The 26821-nt window shown below is 44.9% G+C and overlaps 1 protein-coding gene across 12 annotated transcripts; it reads right to left on the reverse strand.

The window, feature by feature from the left end:
• Nucleotides 1–1298: 1298 nt before the first annotated feature.
• Nucleotides 1299–25194, reverse strand: TRAF5 (TNF receptor associated factor 5). Of its 12 annotated transcripts, none has more exons than XM_052806858.1 (13): nucleotides 24872–25194; nucleotides 14715–14854; nucleotides 12382–12526; nucleotides 11650–12018; nucleotides 10451–10508; nucleotides 9072–9173; nucleotides 8347–8511; nucleotides 7961–8038; nucleotides 7506–7580; nucleotides 7139–7231; nucleotides 6052–6192; nucleotides 5372–5540; nucleotides 1299–4892 (listed from the first exon to the last, which is right to left on the reverse strand). In XM_052806858.1, the coding sequence occupies exons 4-13, from the start codon at nucleotides 11862–11864 to the stop codon at nucleotides 4315–4317; spliced, it is 1674 nt and encodes a 557-aa protein (XP_052662818.1). In that variant the 5' UTR covers nucleotides 11865–12018; nucleotides 12382–12526; nucleotides 14715–14854; nucleotides 24872–25194; the 3' UTR covers nucleotides 1299–4314. The 12 variants fall into 12 exon arrangements, with proteins under 12 accessions (XP_052662818.1, XP_052662816.1, XP_052662813.1 ...); XM_052806856.1 differs by having other exon boundaries at nucleotides 12382–12530; XM_052806853.1 differs by having other exon boundaries at nucleotides 12382–12530; nucleotides 14703–14854.
• Nucleotides 25195–26821: the final 1627 nt, after the last annotated feature.

Here is a 26821-nt window from a genome sequence, read left to right on the forward strand (position 1 = left end):
GGGCCGAGGCGTCACTGCCCCCCGCCTTCCCCGCGCTTGGGTGGGCGCCTCGGGCGAGGGCGCCGGGCGTCACACCGCGCGGCCACGCAAAGGGCCCTGCCAGCCCCAAAGCCCGGGGGCTCCTGCAGGGTGCTGCCGACTTGGCCAGGCACCTCTTGCAAGGGGGGCCACAAGCCCAACCTGACACACGCTGGAACCCCTTCCCAGCCCGTGGGCTGAGCTGAGCTTAAATGGGTGTCGTGAAGCCTTTGCTGAACCTCGCCTGCAACTGAAGCAAGTGACTTACTCCATGTACCTGTTCAAAAAATGAACGGCTCCTGCCACAGGAACCTGTCCCGAACAAGGCTCCTTCGTGCTTCGCAGGATCTGCAGGGCCTCTCACCACACTGCCCACCTTGCCTGGCCAGCGTGGGCCATTGCCTTTGCTCAGTGCCCTCTGCAATTAGCCCTAATGAGCTGTGGGCCAGTGCATGGACTTCCCCCAGCTCCCAAGGAACAGCGCTGGGTGAGCCAGGTCCAGCTGTGGCTCCTGCAATGGAGACCCCTGCAAAGCCCAAGCTTCCCCCGCCATTCTGTTGCTGTGCACCAGTATGTGGACATGGCCTTCCTGCATGTCTTTATCTCCACACACATGGATGAGAGCCAAGCAGGGTTGGCTGTAAAGCAACTAAGAGAGCTTGAGTCCTGCCCTAGGACCTCGTTTCCCACTCCCTCCCACAGTGTGAAGGCAGCTCTCACACTGCCCACAGCAGCACAGTGCCAAGGCCGTCTATCACCTCCGCCCTACGTGCCATATTTACGGAGCTAGGACACCCTGTAGCACTGAGTGGGTGTTTGAACTCTCACAGAGGAATGGGAGTCAGACGCTAACATTTTTCCCAAGCTGATTTCCAACACTTTGGGCTTAAGACTGCCAAGTTTTCCATTCCCATTTTTAAAATACCATGTTGTCAAGCACAGTGTAATCACGGGACGCTGTTACTGGCCTAAACTGAAACAAATCCCGCCTCAGCTGAACCCAAACCCCCTCCAAACAGAAATAACGTCCGCTTATGATTCCGATATATCCTTGGACCTCATGGATCTTCATCTGATCTAGCTCAGCTTAGAATTTACTGAACTTCTATGTGCAGCTGCTTTATGATATTCAAGTATAAACCAATATATCTGTGAAGCACATTGATTCTTAATCTAAAGCAGTGTCAGGGGTTTTTTTGATTGTAAACAAATATCCAGTACTCCATATCCTTCTAAAAAGTCTACTTAAATCCAGCCAAAAGGAATATATGCCACACTCATTCCAGAAGGATGGTAAATTTTTTTATTCTTACATTAATTTACGTATACAGTGATGACATTTGGCTAGAAAAATGCCTGTAGTAAGAGATATTCAAACAACTACAAACTGTCAATAAATACATTAAAAACATACTGTATGCTGATGTAGAAATACCCTACACTTTTTTGGTTACTTACCCAGTACAATGTTATTGAAAAGTTTTTTGGTGTTTTTCATGCAACATCAAAATTCTTCCCAACAATTCATGCGATACAACATTTTTTTCTTTATTAGGAATGGGATGAAATTTAAAATCCTGTTTACAAGTAGTAAAAATCACTGAGAATTTTAACATAAATCTCTCAATTGTTGTAATAAAAAGAACGAATTTAAAGACGGTTGTCTTTAAAAAAATTTTCTCAACTAATTCTTTATAAAACAGGCAGTATTTCAAAAGGGATGTTTCCATTACCCAGGATGAATCATTTGTGCTTCAAAATGTTAAAAGGAATATTCGTGGCAAAACCCTAAACCCAACTGGTAGGTAGAGGAGAGATTGCAGTATGGATTGGCTAAAACTGAACATGCTTTCAAAATCTGTCCAGGAACACACTAAACACTTATCCACGTCACTGCTCCATCACCTACTCGAACAATTAGAAATGGAGTTTTAATAATACTTAGCTCTTCTCATGCTCAAAATTCTTCACAAACACTTAAATAGTCCTAACACTCCTGCAAGTATTATTATCCCCATTTTACGCTTGGGGTGGTGGAGGCGGAGAGGGCTGGGAATTTGACAGGATACAGACCACATCCTTTCCCTCTTGCCTCCCTTGATTCTCCAAGTTCTTCATCGCTTTCTGTATTTCACACTCAACATACTGGAGAGTTCCAGGAAACGTGAGTGGTATGTTTCCATCAGTTATTAGTGGTTATTATACAAGTTGTGCCATTTTGAAAGTTACATGACAAATATTAAAGTAATAATTGACATGAAGTCCACGTCTGAGGCTCAGGATTGATGTCCTAGAATGCCACACCATTTTCAAACCAAGCTTGCTCCTTCTGTGATGAAGCATTAGGGACATGAGGCCTAATTGTCTCTGTTGTACAGCCAAAATGAGACTGAAGTGAGTCTTAAAGTCAGTCATGGCCATACAAGAGAATAAAATCCATTCTTCACCATCTGTCCCTGGGAACATGGAAAGCCCCTACAGTGGGCCAGTACTCCCTGACATCTTACAACAAAAAGGACATCTAAATCAAAATGAACATTTCAGATGTGCTAAGTCGCCGTAAGGTACCAATAATTAAGGTCTCTTCCCTCCTGTCCCTGAATTTGAAAATATTTGTGTCTGAATTACATCCTAGAAACCCTGTGGGAAAGTAAGTGCCTAGCAATGAGATTGCAGATATAAAATACAGTATTCTGCCTTTGTCTTGGTATCAATCCCCAAATTGTATTATTTCAGTTGATCTCAACATCCCACACAGAAAGGGCATTTTTTATTTTGCCACATTTGCCCTCTTGAATTTTCTACCTTATACGTTGCAGTCTGTGCCCCATTTTGATTTTTATCCTGCCTAGTTTACTCTTAGTCTAAACCCAGCTTGGTTTCTTGCTGTCTCTTGACAAGCTCTGGGTTTGCTCTGCCAGTGGACTGCAGGAGCAATGGATAACGTTGCGGTGTTTCACTACCTGATCTGTGAGAGATGAGAGACACACAAAATTCTGTCTGTTGTAATAAAATGACCGGGTGTGCAAAATTACATCCCTCTTACAGGCACCCAAAAGGCTTTAAAAAGGCACGTGTATTCTTTGTCACTTGTTCCTCAGTGCCTGATCTTGGTGGTTTTAGTGCGTCTCCAATAAACCCCGCACAATGCACACGTTCCCTTGCAGTATGGAAGGAACTTGCGATAAAAATTAAGATATTCAGACGCACTTCATTGTTACTTAGCGGCTGTCTCGCCCTTTAACAAACACTAGAGCTGCACTACCTGTGAGAATTGGGTTCTTACAGCAACCTCACTCCCTAACCCATTTTCCTCCTTCTTTCCCAAACATCCAAATTTCTAGCAGAGGGGAACAGTGCATGTTACGTGGACCTTTTCCCAAGCAGATATCCAAAGCTCTTCCTGTCTTTTGTAGAGCTGGTAGGCCAGAAAACATCTCTTTTGTGCAGGTGTGGGAGCACAAGTACAGGAGTTTTGCACCCCTTCTTCCAGCAGTGCAGCCAAGAGTACCCTGCTTCTGGCCATGTCCTGAGAGGTGAGAAGTGCCTGCAGCTTCTTTTGGCTTCAGATGGGGACTGTGGATGTTTACCATCAATGGAAATCAGTCCCAAGGCACTAGGCAGGAACGGAAAGGACATAACAAAGCTATTGTGACCTGGGGGTACTCTATACAGCTGAAATACCAGGCTAAGAGGCATTGGCATCTTCCTCTGGGCTTTCTGGAAAAAAACAATTAAAACAAACAAACAAACAAAAAAGATGCAAGATCCCAGGCAAATGTTTTCCCTGCCTGATTGAAGCCATTCTCCCCACTTCAAAAATCCAGGAGATGGAGGGATCAAGATACATTGATTCAAATGTGCTAATGTTGAAATGCTTCCATTTCAGACAAGTGAAATGCACTTGCACACTTGGGCATGGCTTCAGTTCTATGTGAGGGATGGGAGCCCACAGGCCTGCTTGGGCTCCAGGGGGCTTACTGGAGGAGTTTCGTCTCCAAACACCAGTCTGGTGATGGGAGACAAGCATTCCCCCCAGCCTGGACTGAGCCAAGTCTGGATCGAATGCATGTTCGCATCAAACTGGACTTCTAGCTGCCTTAAAAACGCAGTCTTGAAAAAAAGGTTAAAAAAGGAAAGGCTGATGCTTTGGCAATTCATTATCTGTTATGCAGTCCAAAAGCCTCGAAACATTATCAGTAGCTTGACTAGTGGCAATTCACTATTGCATGGCTAGTAGTCTCCAAGAAAACATTTTGTAATGTTTAAAGCAGTCACATGGATCGGGCACGCTTTTCACAATTCCTCCAGATCGGTTAAATCCACAACCACTTTCAAAAACAGAGTGTCATCTCTGATGTAGGTGTTCTTTGTGTTCTCCAGGACTGTGTGTGGCACGAAGCGTGGACATCCAGAGGCAATATTCATTTCTCCATCCGGCCTTTTGAAACTGCTGCTGTTAGGGTCAGCTCTAAAGACTTCCACGATGTGATTTTTTTTCCCACTTTGGTCCAAAAGCATAAGTGTAACTTTTTGCTTGAAAGGCCACGGTAGCAGCGAGTCAAACTCCCCTCTCATCACCACGAAGTAGAGGGAGACGTGTGTTCCCTTTCCTGAGCCATCCCCATTCAGGTAGGCTCTTGCGCATAACCTGTACCCACAGCGGCTGGTGTAAAAGGGCTGGCTGAATATGGAGAGGACACGGCCTTCCACCGCTTCTTTTTTCTTCATCTTGTAGTCCGTGATTTTCCAGATTAATTTCCCATTGTAGCATGTGCCTTCCAAAAGCTTAAACCGTTCTTCATTTTTATTGAGCTGTGCTTTGTGAATATTGATCTGGAGATCGTGTTTGCTGGACTGACCTTCCAAAACAACTGGGGGGGGAGGGAAGAGAGAAACATCTGGTAAAATAAAACTGTCAGAGCACTGGATACAAAGAGCAACTGGACTGGAGCTAACAATTCTGAACTGCTGAGTACAGGCTGTTACTGTTAACTTTTTTTAATTGTAATTGCAGCTTGTAGTTGAGTAAGGAAATTCGGTAACTACAAACCAGATTTAATGCCTGACTGGACAGTACCCCTGCCTCCACCACAGTGCACCAGCCTGACCAAGGCCAGCTCTCTGGCCCTGCAGTGCCACAGGAATTCAGGAGACATTGTGGAGTAGGGGAAGGCAGGAGTACGCAGCACACACAGCACCACAGCTTGGTCTTAGAAAGTGAGAAGAAGAAAGTCCTTTCTGGCAAAGAGCTGCAACTGACTGACTGTAGCACCAGAGCCTCTACTTAGCTACCAGTAAATCCGCAAAAAACCCACACCCGTGCAGAAAAGAACTGAAAGTCCCAACACACCCAAGCGCTGATCGTATGTCTCCATCAGGGCAATCTTCTGTTTTACATGTTCAATTGTGTCAAACAGGGGTCGCAAGTCTAATTTGCTTTGTTGCTGGTTTGCCATCTGTATTAGCTGTTTCACTTGCGATTCCAGGCGTGCAGACTTATCCAGATGACTGGCCAGAGCCTTCCCAGTTCATGCCATTGGAAGAAGGTGGAAGCAGAGATAAGAGACATTCATAAAATCAGCCATTTCATTTGAAATAAGATAAAGAAGCCTTCAGCATGTCAGCAATATCAATTATATGGTGCATTCAAAAGTACTCTGCTGGCTTAGGAACATATCCAAATGCTCCTTCACAATTAATTTGGCATTTAGTGATTGAGAAGCCACCCCTTACTCAGATCCATTTGCACTGCATCACTTCATTCAACTATTATTCAAATTTACACCTGCATATTTGCCATGGGGATCTGGCCATGAGGATTTATACAGTTCTTTTTGCCCAGATCAGATATCCAAACTTCTTTATTGGTTAAAATGAAAAGACAATAGTGTATTCTAAAAAAACAAGAAAGGCTTGTGAAGTGTCCAGGAGATTGGTTATTGCCCTGCTATTAATGACAACTACTACTGGATAAACACGTTTCAGGATGTAAGAAAGCAATTGGCCAAAAAAGATAAAATTATGTCTCACCTGTGTGCTTACCATCAAGTTGCTATTTTTACCAAACAGTTGTGTAAACTGTCTGAACTCTTTCTCACACTTTTTAATGGCCTCTGCTAGCTGCTGGATTTTAATCTCTTTACATTCCAGGCTCTTATACAGGTCAGATATCTACAGATGGAAAAAACCAGAGTAAAAACGCTAAGGCACACCAAAAATATAGAACAAACAAATTAAGACATATGTGACTACATAGGAGAAAGTGGAAAAGTTTACAATGCAAAACCTCTAACTTAGCAAGATACAGCACTACTTAATTCACAATTCGTGGATAAGCACTGGCAAGTACTGAACATAAGGAGACATACTCTTTAATAGATCTGTGTGGCAACAGGTGCAAAGAGACTTGTATCTCTCATCCCAATCATGATGATCCATTCAGCTCTACAGGGGGATAATACATCTGTTTCTGTGTATGTATATACTCCCCCCCCCCCCCCCCATACTAGGATCTAGCCAGTAAAAGAGATGAGTCAGTGAGTAGTACTAACTCCAAACTCAAGTTGTAGCATTTTGAGGCACTTATTTTTAGCATAAATAAGCAGAAGAGTAAGTCAATCATCAGTTTGGATGCATACATCTTAGCAGGACTGGGCATACACCCAGTGTCACCAGCTGGGAGCCACAGAAGTGATCACAAGTGGAAAGGTGCTTACAACTGCCTCTGCACTACTCTGTGCTGCCTCTACAGAGGGGGTGACTTGGGCATCTAAAGGCTCCTTTTCAGAGTAATCTGACTGGCCACTGAAACTTTTAAATGCTTTATCTCCAACCCTCGTATCAATGATAAGCAGAGACCGAAAGCAAATGGGGTGAGTGATGGCAATGAGCCTCCCACCGTGCTTGGTGGAGAATATACGTGCCTGAGCACGGAGAGGTTTCCATCTAATTGACTGACTTCACTAGAAGAGCTTATTTTGACTTTTGAGGAGTACACAGATGATAAAAACACTCTTTTAAAACGTAGCTGAGCTAAACCAGGCAACAAATGCAGAATCTCGTATTGTCCTCCAAGCAGCCAAGAAATGCTCAAGAGTGCTCGTTAAATATGACTTACCTGTTCTTCCAACCGGGAGTTCTTGTCTAAAATCTGCAGCATGTGTTCCCTCAGGGCACCATTTTCATGTTCGGCAAGTTTCCCTCTTTTAACCTTAGTGAGGCAGAGGGGGAAGTGAAAGAATAAAATAATAAGATACACAGATTTTTGAAGCTGTTAGTAAAAAATTCATTGATGCAAGCATTTAAAACGTCTCCTCTGTGCTTTGAAAGTGAGGGAATGGCAGTCCTGATTCTCTAGGACAGCATCTTAGCCAATACTAGAAATGGTTGTGAAAGAACAAAAATTGGTTATTTTGATTAGTTACTCCAATTGGTTTGGGAGACAAATTCCAGTCCCGGTACAAACAAGATCTATAAAACAGTACCTTTACAAGACAGCCATACTGCTTATATGGGCAATCCACTTCTGCCTCAGGACACACTGCGTGGTGCTTTTCAATCTGCACACATTAACATAAAAGAAACTTGTAACGAAATAAATATTAAGTAACTTGCTGCACTGATAAAATCTGAATGCCTGCTTAAAGGGTAAATAAAGGCCAATGTCATGACACCACTGATCACATAAACAGGAAAATGAGTATTCAGAGTCAATAAGCCAACCAGATATTTTTCCATACTGCAAAATGCCAATGGTTTGCAGTGACTGAACACCTCACTTGTAAGATGGGACATATATCCCTTTTAGGACCAAACAAAGAAAATACTTAGTGCAATGAAGTTTTATTGGCACAGGCCAATGTGATCTGCAACATAACTTTTAGTTTTCATAAATGTGTGTGATCTGCTGAGTCACAGTATATGAAAAAAATAATAGTACCTCCTTTTTCAGAATTATTTGTGAACAGTTTTGGAGACAAGGCACAGGATAATCAGGACAGTCATTTTTCTCATGATTCTGGGGAAAAAGAAACAAAACAAGGCAATGGTTTGCATTTTTCTAAAGTAGTATACATAGAGGAAGCTATGCAAAGAATAATCCCAAACATACATGTGCAAGTCCCATATCACGTTGTTGTTCATAAGAGCAACAGTAATTGGTGTTATTTAAAGCAAGCACATTTATTATACTTTATCCTTCAGCTACTCAGTCAAATTTTGTTTCAGGAGTTGTTAAGCCCCATTGCAATGCTGGAAACCTTTCACTCAGCAACACTAAGAGGAAACACGTGCTATGGATTCCCAGGGAATGCTTTATAATCTTACCTTTATGTTAATTAACACCACATATTTATTACAGTACTGACACATTTCTTCTCGAAATTTACAGTGCTGGCTCAAATGCTCTTTCAAGTCTTTCCGAAGAATTTGATCACCACATCCATCGTTGGTGCATTGCACGCTTTCAAACAAACACTGCTGAAGGTGCTCCTGCAACACGCAACAGCAAATTAAACCCCAAAGTATGTCATTGCATCTGCAGGTGCTTAACAGACTCAGAGAAACATTTAGCAGTTTGGTAACAAACAAAATTCCAAATACTCTTTCCTCCATAAACTTTCTCCTTTTCCAACCTCAAAATTAAAGTGAACGTAAAAATTTGGAGGTTCCTTTGTATGACTTCCATTTTTCATTCAATAAAGGCCCAAATGGCCAATATGTCTTGGCAAGTTTTCTTCAATCAACCATTACACGGCACCTAAGCATACAGAAGGTATGTGTAGACTCTGTGGATATACTAAAGCTGCATAAAGCAAATGGTTCTTTTTAAACAAATAACCTAAGGCAAAGCTGGAACAAGCTAACAGCCATAATATTTTGAGCTTAACATCTGTTCCTTACAGTGTATAGCTAAGTCATAATCTTTGTACTTAAACCACATTGCTACAGTAACTCTGAAGTCTGAAGACAATCACTGGAATTCAGCTTATCATAAATACACAGAGTTTGCATGAAAATCAAAGGCTTCAAAACTGATCAAGCAAACTAACCTGATATCGTCCCAGAATTATTTTTGAATTGCAGTCAGGAATGTTTTTGCAGAACACATGCAAGTTGAGAACTTCTCTTTTACAGCAGTTGTCTTTGAATACCTGTAAAGGAAGCAAGCCAACCTTCATACGCAGTCACATAGGATGTTATAAAGAATATAAAAAAGCAAAACGTCACAACAAATCTTTTAAGCACACAAGTGTAGACTCCATAATTGCGAGTATGGTTCTTGATAATTCATATTGAAAACTTATATTAAAAATATGAATTTTCTAATAAGCATAGGGTTTTTTCCCCATATAGTTATTCCACATATGCTGATCCATCCCACAGCCAACAGGATTAGTAGCTCAGGAGCTATAAAACTGCTCCCAGAGCCTGCCTGTATCTAGAAGAAAGCAGCTGGAGCTAAAAGACCCCAAAGACCAAACCAGCTCTGTGCACACTCCTCTGATGTTCAAGCAGTGCAGCCTGCCTTTGGGATGGAGACGATGCTGAGATACCCCTTCTATAGACTCTGAGAAACTGCACTGTTCCCAGTTGTGTATGCAGAAGCAAATTAAGCCCCCAGAGCTAACTTTCAGTCTTATTTAGAGATCTTCCTATAAGGAGCATTATAAAGCTGCTCACTGTTGCACTACTGCCATAAAAATTTGCACAAAGGAGAAGACAACAAATGAAAGATGAAAATCACATAGAAAGTCTAATTGTAATTTCCTATCAGCAATAGCAGAAAGAGAGGAAGGAGACATTTGATTTCACTGGAAAATTCATTCTGGCAGGACCAAGTATCTGGCATACTTTCAAGCTGTGGCATATAAATAAGGACAAACGAAACCATTACAAAAAAAAAAAAAAAATCAGTAGCTTGCCAAATAAGCAGCATGAACTTGTCTTTTCCTCTAAAAAGTTACCAAAAAGTAAATTTAAGTCTGCAGGGTTAATGATATATAATGGAAATAGTTAAGGTAGCAAATTATAACCAAGTCAAAACAAAGACAATCAAATAAAAAAGATTCCCCAGCAAGATGGGGCATTAAAAAGTAAGTCAATAAACTCTCCCCTAAAAAAACCCCACCCAAACATCTGAAGACTAGAGAAGATTTAAAACTTTGTGAAACTCTTCAACGTTACTGGAAATACAGAGGACTAAAATGAAATAACTTCAGAACATGAGGTATAAAATAAAGCTTTAGCTCTATAGCCATACTTCCTTTCTGGGAGAGCATCACTGAATACACTGCTTCCCTTAGCATCATTTCAGAGACAAAAACTGCTCTGCCCCTGAGGACTAACAGACTATGAGCCACCTTGTTCTCAGCTGTCTTGCTTTTTCCATGCAGATGTTGACTGCTGAAGTAAAACTACAGCCACTTACCTCATGCATTTTTATTGTTTCTTTGTCGACAGGACAAGTGGGTACTGCATTCAACTCTCTAGATCAAAAGAAGATTCATGTTAACCCACAGAAAATTTGATTTGTTTTATGAAATTGGGCTATGCTAGAATCTGATTCTGGCAGAAGTCAGTACTAGATACCATAAAACCCAAAAAAGTGCTTTGAAAACATTTTTGTCTGGCAACTACACAGCCAAATTCTGCCCACAGCTCTAAGAGGGTATTAAGCTGCGACAGTGAATATGTAACAGAAAGCAGAGTTTGTCCTATGAGTGTTGATGTTTTTTAATTAAGAGGCCTTTGTCACTCTCTGGCCACCTGCTGCTTGCAAATATCATATCTGAAAAAATCCCATCGTGTGCATTAAACCCAGCCTTTGCCTTGTGCAAGCAGCACACTTCTTGCTACGCCAGTAAAAGAAGATCTAAGGGCTCCTGTCTTAAAAGGCTTCCAGAAGTCCTAAGATAAAGGATGGGAAAACACTTATAGAGGCAGTGCAAAAGGGAGGCAACCCAGAGAGAGAAAGCAGCAAACACAAAGCATCTAAAATTCATAAAAGGTAAATAGCGACATCCATCCACGTCATCAGGCTTCTCTGCAGCCTTCCCAAGCCAAATCCTGCCCTCAGGTACACCAAACAGTACGTAATGTATTTCCAGACAGGTCTGCCGGGTAAACTCATTTGTACCTGCAGGTAAATCCCAAGCAGATAGATGCCAGCAGCCTTGTGATTTGACTGTAATATCAGGTAATACTAACATCAGTTTTATAACTCCACTAAAATAAAAGAAATTGTACAGAAGCAAATGAAAACAGCTTAATCTAACCACCAGTGCCAGTACTGAGAGACATTAATGCAACAAATTAATCTGAACAGCACAATGCTAGACAGACAGACTGAAACAGCATCTCACACAGTAGTGCTTAAGCTTACATTGACAATTTCTTCCCTGCAGTTACCAAAGCATTCCTCGCCAGCACTGGGTAAGGTCTTTAAAGACACCTTTAAAACACCGAGCATACATTGAGTCCAGCAGAGCCTTTCCATTGACTCCTTCAGCGTTTTGTCAGATCAGTACTATTATTATGGCACTCACTGCTGATTTATAGAAGGCATTGACTTCTTTTTAGGAAGGGGAGTACAGGGAGCTTGTAGACGCAGGAAGAATTTGCACTGACCTCAGAGAAAGAATGCACTGTTGGCAAAATCGGTGCCCGCATCCCGTCTGGTGGGGATTGCGAAGGACGAGGTGGCAGTAGGCGCACTTGTACCTGTCTTCTAAGGTTTCAACAAACTTGTAGTCGGCATCAGGCTCAAAGTCCAGAGAGATGGTGCTGGCAGAGTTCTGGCGCGTGAAGATGCCCGAGAGAGCAGCAGGTTCGTCACAGGCCATGGGAGCTGCACTGGGAACCAGACACGGGGATTCCTTTCAAATATTCACTGGCAGCCACGCTGCCTTGGCTACCACTTGCAGCAGGCTGCCGCTTGCGGGAGGGTTGTCATCTGCAGCAGGATGTGACAGATTTCGGAGGTAAATGCAGCGCCAACTATGGAAGAACAACAAAATGCTCAGAGAACCACAAAACGATGGTTACACGACAAGCATCGAAGCATGCTTCTTTGGAAAAGAGTTTCACAATCTGAAAATTATTCTGCAGAATAGAGATGTTTATGTTTTTTTAAATTTTCTTGCAGCAGCTCTTAGTTTTAAAAAAATTACAAGAGTCACAGACATGGCTGGGGAAAGCAGAGGCCAAGTCTTGGCCCTAATGTCTGCCAGGGAAGTCTACATTTAAGGTAGAGCCCACCCACATGACTTCACAAGTTCATTGCACTGGTTCAAAAGCAGGAGACAGCTTTGTGATTCACAGCAAGGAGCATACAAAAAAAAGGCAGCAAGGGGATTTTACTTTCAGTTTAGGTGTTACAGGAGTCAAAGCCTCTTAACTTGACATCTTTCTTTTTCCTGTTGATCACTCATTTATAGCAGTAAACTCTAATCCTATTTTTTCAAAATTTTACTTAATTATGTGCAAGTTCTTGGCTATATTAATCCTGCCTGAAAGAAGCGGTGGAAAAAAAAAAAGACAGAAAAGCAAGACTGCAATCAGAAGAGCAACGTAAGTTTTTCTCTCAACTTACCAAAGCTCATACACAGCACAGGAATGCAATGTTAATTTTCTAATAGGAAAAACCAGCAACATTTGTTTCCAGCCCTAAGTCACAAACCTTGAGATTTGCCACCAGTCCCTCAATCTTGCAGTATTTTTTTTGCAAGTAGCTCGAGACCTAGAGCCACTCTCGTTTTCATTTCTTGTGGCTTTGCATTCAGTAGACATTTTTTCCTTACAGGATGTGTACAAAAGCACAATGCACCTGAGGTCTCGCATTGTTTCACAGGGGAAGTGCTCAATTTTATAGCTGTGCTGTGGGACGCTACTTCACCTCTGCGTGCACCACCCACCCTGTCAGTCACTCGAGTCACTCTTACTGGCATCAGCACCTCTCCGAGAGCTCTGACTCAGCTCCTGTAAGGTCACTGAGGGTATCCGCTGCTTTCGTAGGGAAGCAGGGCCAATACATCACCATTAATAACCTCATGGCTTGCATGAAACAGTATGCCAAGTACTGATATACTGCCCTAGCTCCCTGCTGCAATGGATTCCTGGCCCATGAAAGCAGTGATTAGGCGTCAGAAAGCAGCATCCATTTTCCTTTCTACTTTAATATCCCATACTGGGTGAGGAAATCCTGCAGACAGATGAAGTACCTGATTCAAAAACATGCCAAAGCATTTAACCAACGAAAATGTATTTCACAGCAAACATCTGCGTGCTCCTGTAACTCAACACCCTTGTTCGTGGTTGTATGCAGTATTTACCTGCCCAGCTTGTGAGAGCCTCCCTGCCCTCCACCAGGCTGAATGTCAGACTTCAGCACAACTGGCCATCTAACGTCGGTAGCCCACAGGAATACAAGCCCTAATCATATTCCAGGCGTAAAGACTTATTCCAACTGGAGTTTGCAAATTACCCTGTTCGGTCCCTCCAAATGAACAGCCTTCTGCTTCAAACCAGAGATGATTGTCCACGTCACTCCTTTCATTTTTATACAGCTGACCTTTTCTCCTCTGAAAATGGGGTTCCCGGTTCTCTGACGCTTAGTAAGGAGCAATTCTATTTTCCTCACACGAACCAGAGACGCCCAAATGCAGCCCAAGGGATCACCAGCCTTGGGCCTGGGCTGCCTTGGTAGCTGATGCCAGCAGCAGAGCGCACCTGCTGCTTCAAAGGCAGATAGACAGCTGTCACTGTTAACTTCCACAGCATAGACTACCTACAGGACAAATTTCCTACCAACTCATTCTGTCGTTGGTGAGAATCCTGAAACATGTTTCCTTCCTCTCTCTTATTAGTGCTCTCTCCCATTTACATGGCATCCAATTTCCTGAGTCCTATTACACTCCTGGACTTGTATCACCTGATAGTATGGTTTAGCAAGTTAATGCCACACTGTGTAAAAACACACTAAAAAAAAAAAAAAATCCACATTTTACCTGTTTTGCCTTTAAGGTTCTACCTTAACTCCAGAAGTACTTCCAGCTGGGGTGAACAATGTTACAGATGTTTTAGGCAACGAAGTTATGGGATGTATTAAGAAGAAACACAGTCACCAGCCCAAAATCCCATCCAGAAACTCCTTCAGAGCTCTCGCTGCTCATCAAATCAAACACATTCGTTCCCATCTCTTTCTGCAAGGAGCACTCTGCTGTGGTACAATGCCTTCCAACTATCTTGCTGAAGCAAGAGCCTTTATATCCTTAAACACCTTCATGACGCACCCAACCCAGATCCCATTCCTAAAAATGGAGACTCTCAGCATCTCTATGAAAGCTCCTCCTGCACCTCAGACTCGCTCAGGAGCCTGTTGCACAGCTGAGGGCACCTCAGGGCACAGGAAAGAGCACTTCAGGTGAAAGGCAAGCCTGCCTGCTCAGAGGGCAGAACGGAAACCTCCGGGTGCCCAGAAGACTGGGGATGTTTGCCACCACTGCCAGCCTTGCAGGAGGTTTGCTGCAGGGTTTGCAGCTGCTTTGCTGGAGGAAATGGGCTGCTCCAGGAGAGGGCCTGTGGATGGTGATGCTTCACCCAAGCTGGGGAAGTGCCTGTGTGAACCAGCTGGGGAGGTGAGCTTGGAGGAGCCGAGAAAGGCAGCCCTGTGCCAGACCTACCGCCAGACCTACCGCCGGCCAGCGCTCGGCGGGATGCAATCCAAACCATCGCAGGTGGCGTGTAATTCCCGTCCCAGTGCCCACCGGTGACTCAGGGCGGATTGCAGAAGCTCTTCGTCCACTTCTGGCTTCCAGCGCCCGTGGTCTCGGAACTGAAACCAAAGGGAAACCGTCAGGGGAAAAAGTGCTTTTTTGTGACACGGAGAGCACGCCAATGGTTAACTGAATCAATTTCCTGCTTACGCTAATGCCTGGCCCACTTAGGAGAAGAGGTATGCTTTCACTTCTGCCTGTTCACAGCTAAGAGCAACGGGAAGGCGTCCTTTATTGCACACACTACAATATTTCAGCATGCATGTGAACTGTAATGCTGTTTTAAAAGAGAGTGGCAGGTTCATGCTGCATGACAATGCTCTTGTGGCAGACACAAAATGCATGCAGCAAAGGGATTTTCATTGCAACTCCACTGCAACAGCACACACACAAAAAATACCCCAATCTATGGATGGTGAAAATCTACACGTCAAAAAAAATGGATTTCAAAATACTGAAATAAATAGAATTAATTCTGACCGCACATAAAAAAGTAGTATGAGTCACTAGAAGCTAAGCCCAAGTCCTATGAACAGCTACCAAAGAGTGGGAGCTCAATAGCAGTGCAGTACAAAGAGCTCCCAGCTGCACCTTCCTACCATTTCAGCATCCCAGCCCTGCCTGCACCAACAGCAGCACATGCAAAACACTTCTGGAACAACTCTTTACATAACGGTGTTGTACACAGATGCTTTAACCTCACTGGAAATAATCCAAGGGGGAGAATTTTCATAACAACAATAAACTTTCTTAAATGTGGGCTATCCTGTTTTAACTACCACCACACCAAACTGCACCCAAACATTTTCCATTAAAATGCTCCACACAGTATATCTTGCTGTTCAGAAACTGAGCAAGACACAAGCAGAACATGATAATAAGAAGAAAAATCAGCATGGGCATGACTTAATATAATATAAAATTACATTAACATTTTTAAAGCCATGTTCAAACAGTTCCCCTCCAGCAGCACTGCTGCCTATCTACGCCACCAGCAGTCAGAATTGAGAGAAGCGGCGTGCAACACTAATATCACATTGAACTATTGTGGACAGATTAACTTTTTTTTAGCCATGAAAACATACTTACTGCACATAGAGAAAACCATCCCTATAATGCGGTTGCTCTTTTTAAAGACAACGTGTTTTTCCTGTTTTCTCTCACACAAAGCCAAGCCCCTGCAAAAGGTCAGCAGATTACCCCATGAGCTATGAGCACACCACTACAGCAGGCTGCAGCACCAAAACCTCCAGGACGGCAGACCCGAGACACAGGCACTGAATGCCACCACATCTTTTAGACTGAGAAGGGAAAATATGTGTTGTTATCACAACTTTGGTTATCACACATGGACAAGTTTGGTCCTGCTGCTGCCCAACAAATAGGGGCTGAAAGCACGGCTTCTGCCAGGTTCACTGCATGAGGGGACGGTAATGCTCAGCTCCCCTCCAGGACTGGGGTATTGCTCAGTAAAAAGCACTGTGATCAATTCCTTACTTATCATGCTTTCATAAAATACATACAACAGGGCATAGAAAAAAAGCTGTATACCTATGTTCCTATACACCTAGCTCCAGTTCAGCTCTATTCCTTTGCCCAAAGGCACTTGGTAGGGACAAGCCTTAGAGGATGCCCTGTCCCTCCCTCTGAAAATTATCTACCTTTTATGGTACATCAGAACTGGAAGCCTGTCTTAGTCACAGTGGGGAAAGTTTTGTCAAATTTAGAGGTCTAAGATCAATTCAGTTCATTGGGAGATGACAGGCAGAAATATGATGGAGGGGAACATACCTTGCATTAAAATGACGCCCTCCAAGCTGCCTTATAAACTAGGTAGATTAGCTGCCTCCAGTATTTTTGAATTAAAAGAACAAAGTTATATGATTTACTACTAATATAAGGTCCTCCACAAAAACACTGCAATTTGGGGACAAGAAATATATGCCCCAACTCTTAACATATGGAGTGGAACAGGCAACGGAGTCTGCTAAAGAATGACTAAAAATATCTATACACTTTGAAATACATATTTAAGATACAGCAGATTATGTGAAAACAGCAGATGATGACATCTGACCTCACTGAGGGAACATCCTTGTCCCTTCCAACCCAGGAAGAGTTACAACACTTTGACTGCTGACAACAAAATGCACTTACAGAGTTGCCGTGGGGGAGAAGGACTCCGGCTGCATAATTTGTGGCCCCCCAGCCCAGAGGCTGCAAAGGGAAAGGATCCCCTATTGCACCAACACAGACCCACCACTAACACTCAGGGCTTGCTCCTATTTCACCTGGCAGCAAGTCAGTCTCAGGAACTGTTCTGCTGTTGTCCTAATAGCTTAAAAACCATGGTGCAGTGACCAGCTGGTAGCCAGAAGAAAATATTTCTAACGGTAATAATTTCCTATTGGATATGTGCCTGCAACCCCACAGGGGATGTTGCTGCAGAGGGCAGCAGAACAAATTTGTTTTCTTTTGTATATAGACAATATTATCCAATTCAAATTCCAGTATTACCTTATTCTCAAAGCACAGTAAAACCTTACTAAGCAAGCATCAATTTGCTAATCTCCATAGGCAAATTTTCACTAAGCAGAGTAAGACAGTAGGGTTTCCTTTGCATAGAGTTACAGTCAAGCATTACAATAAACCCCCATAAGACTAGACTTCATTGGTTTTTTAAGGCATAGATTACAACACGGATAGCATTTTAAAAAAAGTTTAAAAAAATACACTCTTACATCTAACGAAGTGTGTCTGGTGCTGAAGTAGTTTTGATTTTACAGCCAGCTGGCTTATTTGCTACATCTACTCTTTTCCCTGGATCTCCTAATCATTAATTGTTTTTGTATTATCAAGAAATCTCTCTACGCGTAATCAACACAATATTGTTACAGTAATATGGAAAACTTTTGCCTTAAAATAATCTCATTCACAGCTAGAAAATAACTTTGTTCCCATCACTTCTGTAGCAATACCTGGATGTTTTACCACCTTCCTGAGCACCAACAGAAATTTCGGTAAGAGGGCACCACCATTCACCCCTATGACACCCCAGCACTGCTTTGCCGGTTCAGGGAGTGAACTCAGTTCCTGAGATGTTTTGAGGTCTGCAGCCTTCCCCCATTGCAGCCCTGTGCCACTGACACCCCTGTGTGCCACAGTTCACCCCTGAAGAACCCTTCAGAGATGAGGAATAATTCTAGCAACGTTAGGCTCCTGCTGGCATTAATGAGACACATTTTGGTAAAGCCATACCTGAAAACTGTAGCTGGTCCTCAATGGGGAGAAAATGAGAGGGAGAGAGAGAGCTCACGCCAGCGTAAGCTTTGTGGTTAAAACAAGAGTACAAGCGTTTTAAAACAGCAAGGGAGCGGAAATCCCCCAACGTAGCTTTGAAAAGATCATGTCTAAAAATGTTTTAAAAGTGTTAGGACAAAAGGCAAGCCTTTGAAAAATATCTTCCCTTACTGCATTGATGTAGGGACTGCAGATTTTACCATCTGGAGCAACACAAAGTTACCAAGAACTTTTCTCACAGTTTTTGTCCAAGATACAGAGGCGTTTTCACCTTTCGCAAAAGTGGTGAGTGATGTGACCAAAGAAAAAATACATGGGCAGCACAAAACACGTAAGGACGTAAGGAAAACCCAGGTCCAACCCTGTGAATCCCTCCACAGTAGCCCTGATGAGCCCAGGTGGACCCACTTGTTGCAGGAAGCGAAGGGATGGTTCATGGAGGAAACGGCACTGGCTCGGTCACAGAGCGACTACATCAACTCACGCTACAGGCTGCATAGGGATTTTGCATTTAAACCAGAACTCTCCAACTGAGATAAAATCCATTTTAAGAAAATAAATGTTTATATTTGGGTTTGTAATAATTTGAGTGGCCATAAACCCTAATGATTTTGTAGCCTGAACTTAATTGTGCACACAGGATTCCTGGCAGCCTTCATCTCCACTGACTCTATGTCAGCCTCCTTCCTCAAACCAAAATGTGCTGCCCTCACGGCAGTGCCATGGGTTCCATCTCTAACCCCACTCTTTTCTTATTGTCCTCTGCCCCCTCTCTTGGCTTTCTAGTCTCTTTTTTCCCCTCTCCTAAAGTAAGGTATCTTATTTTCTATAAAGGCAATAATTTTTAAGTCTCCTGTTATTTAAAATACTAGTTTTCCAAAGAAAGCTACTATTCTATCTTGTAGTAAATGCAATACATACCCTCTTTAGCCTTTTCCCTTTAACTGAGCTTGCTCCCAGAGCATTTCTAACCTATTTCATTTTCCATCTCCCCTCCCAGGAGGCATCTCAACCTACTGCATGTTTTCCTGAACCTTCCCTGAAGCTCTGGAACAGACAAGTCATCGCTGAAGTCTGTTCAGGCAAAGGGAAAGGCATCGATTTGAAGGCATGCTGCTTCTTTATGGGATCAATTAAATTGATCCAAGTTGTATTTCTAGACGCAGCCTAAGCTCACTTCTACAGTTAAGCTTTTTAAACTAGAAGATATTCTTTTGTCCTTGCCATGAACTCACGTCCTCAGGGTGCATCCTGGTCAAGCTGTTGACTATACACAACCTCTGCACAGGTTGACATCAGAACAGCAAAAGAGCTTGTACACGGGCTTTCCTTGAACCTGGCAGCTCTGGAGGAAGGATGGATACGGCTGGTTTCGTCGGGAGGAGGCAGCACTGCAGAAAGCATAGTGCTCTGCGAGCACAGCTCCAGGAAGCACCATCTGCTTCTGGGAAGCTTTGGGGAAAACCCCAAATGGAGAAGTTGAGTAGGAGCAGGATCTTAATTTTAAGCAATTTCACTCTGCAGATGAGTAGAGAGCAATAGGCCATGTTATTGTTTGTGGGCAGCCCTCCATCTCCTCCAGCACCAACTGCAGTGCTGAAACCCTGACCAAGTTTCAAGCATGCTCAAGGGGATGAAGGTGAGTGAAAAGACAGACAGCAACAGCATTTAGGAAACAGAATGAAAGAAGAGAGGCACAAGAACAACATAAAGAAACAAAATTCACTGACAAGAGGTAACAATAAGGGATGGAGAGCAAGACAACTAATGGGTTTTAGTATTTTTTATTTTAGTGTATTGGAGCCAAAGTGAAGTCCTCACTTTTCCTAACAAATAATAGGCCATTACACATTTTGCAGAACTAGGTCTTTGGGGCTTTTAAGTTTACATCTCCTTCCCTGCCCCAAGGGGACATGTTATCCAGGACTTCAGTTGCTTTGACCATTCATTTGGTTTGGCCATGAATACCTATTCAAGGCATAAGAGAGTCTTGGTTTTAAATTTCCACACCCTTCACCCTTCGATTTAGTCTTAATGAAGAACTTAATCAGCATGTATACAGAAACCTATGAATCAACTCAATGGTTATTTATCCAAATTACTAGGATGAACTCAAATTTTGCTAAGGCTGGCCACCCCCTTCTTCTGATGTGTTCCCTTGTTCCAGGGGTAAACAATTCCCCCCCACTGCGGCCTCAAGAATTCATGAGTTCAATGGATTTTGCTCTAACACACATGTACTTGACAACATACAGACACACATTTTTCTAGTCACAGTCGTCACTGAAAAGGTAGCTGCTAATGTCAAAACCCAAATGCTATTGGGGACCCCATGAACTTGCTGTTGGGAAAGCAGTGACAGCAAAGATTGTCACCATTTTCTTTTCCTAAAAAAACCAGGGGAAAGTATATGTTCTTAAGGAGTCCTTCCCATGAGATCAAACAGGACAGGCTGGAGACTTACAGAGGTATGAACTGGGAGCGGTGCTTTCACGCGGCCCCTTCTCTAAATGCGATCTGCAGTTGACAGCTGTGCTGCCGCCCCTCCGTGCACGCTGCCGCAGCCAGGCAGCAGTGCAGCTGCACAGCAAGCCGCACCACTGCCACGGGCCTGGATGAGTGCCGGGAGCAAGGCGCAGGGACCTGGCATGAGGGGTGAACGGCAGAACCACCCCTTTTGGCATCAGGCAAGATGCCATGTGAGAAGGATGCTAAACACGGGCAGCATCCAACCCTGCTCTCGCTGTTGGCACCAGTTTTAGCTTTATTGCTCCCAGCAGTGAACAATGTCACAGTTTTTAGTGACCTCAAGGTGCATCTCAGGCATCACCAAGGTCCACATTCATAATTCCTCAGTAAAAAACTGCCATCACACAAGGTTTAACGTCAATGACAGCAAGACAGACAAATGGACAAGTTTTTTTCTTTATAGATAGTCCCCAGTAGCCTTCCATAATATCTTTCATTGAATATGTGATCTGGCAACTGTTTGTACCTGCTGTGTCTTAAGGCAATATTAAGAAATGAAACCCTTGATTTTTGCTTCTTTCATAGTTAGTAAGGGCCACATTCCAGTTTCAAGTGCATGGATATAGCGGACAAGACTGAAAACCATATGACTTAGCACAGGTCTGATCATTGCATGTCTCACAGCGACTACTTCGGGAAAAACTGCTTTGCAGATTGTTCCTCTCCTTGAGGTTTGGTTAGTCACTAGGTGGATTTGTGTAGCAATAATAATAATAAAAGCCCCCAACTTTTACATTTCAATATTATCTTCTGCAAAATAAGCACACAGCAACATACTTACCCTTAGAGAATCCCTATATGCAAATGTCAGTATATTACATATAAAAACTTGCTTTATCAGCCCACCCCCCAAACGTGCTTAACTGTAGAGCACTCTGGGCAGTCCCATATCAAAACCACTGCGGTTTAGGGTGCCGACAGTTTCTCACACACTTATTTATTTGTTGCAAGACCGAGCTGGGGAGACTATGGAAATTTTTGCAACGTTTTTGTTAACAATATGCATGACTCAAGTTTCCTCACCTTCCCGAGCCCAGCCATGCACTGGGGTAGAGAAGTTCGCTTCTTTCCTGGGCTGAGGGAAGAGTGTGGAACAACCGCACATTGCAGCCCAAATTGGTACAGATAAGGGACTGACCTGATGACTTAACAGCATGAATATTAACTCTTCACAGTCATTCGCCAAGAAACTTGGACAGAAAAGGACCAGAAAGCAAAAGAAGAGATTCCAAAATCCTCACCACAACTCAGGGCCCAGACCCAAGGGTGCGCTGGCCATAAGGTACCCCAGCCAGCTGGCTGCGGTCCTGCAGCAGCATCCTCAGGTTGGCATGCTGCTCCGGGCAGGCCACTGACCACTGCTGACAACGGCATGTCTGTGAGATGAAAGAAACTACCTGTATCACTGCAGCCACCACCAACTCTCTCAAGAAGATCAGAAGCCCAAGAAAAGTTATAACTCATGCAGACCCCCTGGAGGGCCAGAGGGAGGAACACCTCTCCATAGTCAGCTACTTATTGATGATAAATAATGTCTATTTATATAAAATCAAAGGGTCAGACAAAGAATTGAAGAAGATAGAGGGCTATAAGTTAGCTTAAAGATGGGACACAAATAATGTCCAGGAGATCAAGCACCCTACAAGTCTGCAGCTTCCCATTGAAGAAATGTGGCAAAGTGACCCAAACGATACGCAGCACAGAATGAAGAACTCCTGACCTGGCCCGTAGCTTTGACAGCTGTGTAAAAAACTATACTCCTTAGGGAGACTGATCAGGGAGCCTGTGGGGTGAAATAAAGCGCTGTCTGGTTACTGCTCTTTGCACTCATTTGAAATTCCTTTTGTCAAAGTCTCCAACAGCAGCTTTCTAGCTTTAAAATGTTGTCCCCTCCTGGATGTCATTCCTCATCCTCCCTAAACTCTGCAATTACTCCCATGCCCTCCACAGTTTCTGTGAGTGCCACAAGCATTTCTTTCTTCCTCCCTGATGTTACTCTGAATCTAATCTTTCAGCAGCTTACACCTCTTCAGCCAAAGTTTCCTGCCAACTACTCATAGATGTGCCCTGTTGCCGCAGTCCATCTTCCTGCATAGGCTGAACTCTTGGCCTCTCCTCCAGTACCCGAGCTGTGGATGACTACCGGCTCAGAGGTAGCCCACTGTCTCCAGCCTTCCCCAACAGGCCTTCTTCTGCACAGCGCCTCAGTGTCCAAACCTGACACAGCCAGCCTGTATCCCACTTGGGTACATAACCTTCATCTCTCTTGGGCTTGAAGCCTTAGATCTTCACAATATCTCACCAACTTCTCCTGCTTCATAACTCTATACGATACAGTATTTCTTGTCCACTCACACAAATAAAACATCCATCATACTCTGGTTTTCCAAACACTCATTTCTCTTGAAATACAATATTTTACTTATTTAGCCACCCAGGGTGCTGCTGCAGGGATCATTTTTCTAAGCCACAGCTATAACCACATCACCTCTCTGTCCGTCCCTCCACTTCCCCACTGCACCAAAACTTCTTGACTTTCAAAGCCTGTTCTAGTCTCCCTCCACTTGCCCCTGCATCCCCTCCAACGATTTAAAAGGGCTGGTTTCATCTCTGGCCAAATGATGATACCAGGCTCCACTGCCTCCTTGTTAACTATCTGAGCAAGTGTGTACTATGAGGGCAGATTTTTTTGGAGGGGTATTAGCAGGCTATTCTACTTCAAATCTCTTCTGTAAAATCTCCTTCGCCAAGCAGCTGGGAACAACTGGCTTCTGACTATGACACTGATCTGGAGGGTCTCACTGCCTCCTATTGCTCTTCCACACAGGTGTGTCCCTCCCTCCCTCCCGACTTGAACTATAAACCCCCTTCAGCTGAGGGCTGCGGTTTTGCCCTCTGCTTGCACAGCTCCCGGCACACCAGGGTCCTCACCCATGGCAAACTCTTCTCCACGTGACAAAAATAAAAAGGATAATGCAGCCTAATGGCAAAGGAAGTTACTCTGGGTAGTTTTAGGCCGAGTATAACACATGACCACCACGGCTCACGCTCAGATCAAAAGCAACAATGCAATGCACTCCTCAGGCGAAACAAGATGAAATGCAATACTAGCCAGGACAGTACTCCTACATGAGAGCACCCCAGAGTGCCTCAATTTTATGTTCACTGCTAAACCTCCGTGCTCTGTGTAGAATCAGCTGGGGCTGTTTAAAAATATGACCGTGTTACTGCTGCCAGTCTGGAGACGTGCCTGACCTGAATACACCCAGCTATTTTTAGGACATCATTGCACGCCTTTCAGCCATCCTGTATTTATAAAACGGAAGTTATGAGGAAAGTTGTTCTTGGCTGGCACCAGGAAGGCGCTGCCAAGCTAACAATAGGCGAAGCGATTCAAGAAGTGCAACAATAGGCGCTCTCCATGTTTCCTTCTAAATCTAAAGAGTGTTGAAAGTATTTTGTCAAAGCCTGCTGCCTCAGTATGCTCCCAGAGTGCTGTTAATCAAGGAAAATCGGAGGGCTGGCTGGGTCTCCCTGCACACACGCAGAGGGGAATTTCCCGCCCCCCCCCCTCCCCAGCAGAATTCAATTGACACCAGCGGCGATACTTGCTACAGTTCCCCGCAATGGAAAGAGATCAGAGCCGCTGCAAAGCCGTCCATCCGAGCAGTCCCTGCCTCTTTGTTTCCTTCTCAGCCTCCAAAATTCCAGCCCTGCCAGCCTCCGAGGCACGCACCGGGCCTACGTTTCCCCACAGCATCGCGGGGGAAGGCGGCGTTGGCGAGCCCGTTCGTGAGAGGAGAAGAGAGGGGAGGAGAGCTCACGCTGCCAGCCCGCACCGGGGCACGCCGGGCCGGCGCCGGGCTCAGCTCCGGAGACCGGAGGAGACCTCCCGCGCCATCAGAGAGGGGCTCTTCCACAGCAAGGCGGAACTCCCGGGGGCACCAAGTTCAGGTTTTCTACGCGGCCCTCCTTTTTAAGCCGAAAAGCGCCGCAAAAAGAAAAGCGCCGCGCAGGCTTCCCCTCCCAGTCGAGGGGGCAGGAAGAGAGAGCCTTCCCAGCGGGGGTCACCCACCCCCGGGGGCCTCCCGCCAACGACCGCCGCCCGCGGGCCCCGCGCAGCCCCGGCCTCGCTCCCCGACACGCCCTCGCCCTCGGCCCCGGCACCTGCCGGCCGCGGCCCCGGCCCCGGCCCCGGCGTGACCCCCGCACCCGCGGCACCGCCCCCCCCCAGCCCCCCGCCGCACCTGTGCCGGCGGTCGCCACCCCCCGCCCCGGGGCGGGGGCCGTGACGGGGCCGCGGGGGCCGCCGCCGGCGGCGGGAGGTGCGGGCCCGCCTCTGGCTGCGCGGGGCGCGGTACCGTGCGCGGCGGCGGCGGGGCGAGGGGCGCGGCGAGGAAGCGCTAGTGCCGCCGCCCCTGGCTGCCGCTGCCGCCGCCCCCGCGGGCGGGAACCGCTTTCGGTTTCATGGCAACCCCCGGGCGGGGAGACCCCGGCGGCGGCGCGGCCCCGCCCCGCCTGCGGGGCCGGGGGAGAGCTCCGCGCCGCTCCGGACGCCGTCGAGCGTCCCCGGTGTTTCCCCCCGCGCCCTCCGAAACGGCGCCGCCGCTCAGCTTTAAGCTAAGACGTTAGCTGCGGGGCCCCCGTGGCTCAGGAAGGCTCCCCGGCAGCCCCGCTTCACCGCCGCCGGCTCGGAGTTCAGCACCGGGCTCTGCAGCCTCCCGAACGCTCCGGGAAGATTTGCTCAAGCCAGGACAAAAGTCGGTCACGGGCTACGCAGTTAGTTTTCCAGGACGGGCTAATGAGAGTCCACGGCGAGGAGCACCGCTGCGCTGGTAAGGATCAACAGGCTTCGTCTGCTCCTTTGGGCGATACGCCCTGCTTGCATCTCGGCCTGCCTGCCTGGAATACAGTTACTTGTCTTCATTATTTACATCTGCGGTAGTGAAACAGCAAAACAAAGCCTCTGCTAAGTACACAAAAAACACAGACATTAGCTATTACCACATGCCAGTATTATTTGCTAATTACTCAAGACATCCCAAAGGATTTTTTACAAACGCAGGCAACACAGCCATCCTCCAGCCAACGGCACTGATGCAATTGTTGTATCGCTCGCTCCCCATCACCTGCTGCTGCACTTTGTTCTGTCTTTCACATTAAACCACTTCTAGGAAAACCAGTCCCTAAGGAAAATACCATACTAGCACGTGAACAAAAGCTCTAAGGCTGACAAAAAATAAACCTGAAAAAGAAACAATAAGGCTGTGTTATCTGGATTGTCTTAAGATGAGCTCTAAAAATAATAAAATGGTTTCAGAAAGATTCTTCTTTTGCTAAAATGACTCAAGACTTGCCACTCCCAAGGGTGTCAGTCCATATTGCATTGATTCTGGGAGTCCAGCAAAGGTGTAGAGGCCATTACTATGACAGAGACCTTTTAAAACACTCCCTCTTGCTAAAACTGAGGACAATTTTTTTTTTCCTTAGCTTTTAGGACTATCCCGATTGGTCTGGGTACTACTTGTCCAGGAATTTTGTGGGAATATCCATCAGAACAACAGGCATTATGTTTCTGTAAGTAAATATTTAAACATAAATGAATAGTTTCTTTGGAGATGGGATCGGGTTCCCAAGAACAGACATTTGCTGCACTCATGATCCTCCTACTGCAGAACATTGTAATTCCCCAGAAATGAGCTTCGTGGTGACAAAGATCTGTCAAAAGGATCATCGAATATCAGGGTGCAGGCGTTACTTTTAAAATCAAAACTCTTAAGATTCTGTGAGCGTAACAGGAGGTCTGGTTTGCATTAAGATAAAGTCATATCCCTGAAGCAGCAGTAGAGATCACAATCCCCGAAGCTCAGTGCTTCCTTTTGTGCCAGTCCAAGGGAAAACTTCCAAGTCAGTAACAGCAATGAGGATTTATTTTGCTGCTATAATTATTTCAGTGTACAAAACTACACTGAAAAGGAGCTTTAAGATTAAAGAATAATTGACACAACTGCAAAGTAGCAACCTTCACTAGTGGTGAAAATGAAGCAAATTTTTTTTCTAAAGTTGCACTTGAGTATCAAATTTTAAGGATGTCTTATAAAAAATGGGCCAGTTGCTTGTGAAACAGTCCAGATACTCTTGCCTGTGTATTTTGCCTCTCCTCCTTTGATGCTTAATTCATCAGTAACAGTCTGTAA

This window comes from Harpia harpyja, chromosome 13, assembly GCF_026419915.1.
Source record: "Harpia harpyja isolate bHarHar1 chromosome 13, bHarHar1 primary haplotype, whole genome shotgun sequence".
NCBI lineage: Eukaryota > Metazoa > Chordata > Aves > Accipitriformes > Accipitridae > Harpia > Harpia harpyja.

Excerpts from the sequence above, each read along its gene's own strand:
- TRAF5 (XM_052806863.1), bottom strand. The coding sequence starts at position 11,864 with ATGGCCTGTGACGAACCTGCTGCTCTCTCGGGCATCTTCACGCGCCAG. Across the intron at positions 10,509-11,649 it reads CAGTGCATTCTTTCTCTGAG|AGAGTTGAATGCAGTACCCA; the intron begins GTCAGTGCAAAT and ends CTTTTGATCTAG. Across the intron at positions 7,232-7,505 it reads AGTATGGCTGTCTTGTAAAG|GTTAAAAGAGGGAAACTTGC; the intron begins GTACTGTTTTAT and ends TGCCTCACTAAG.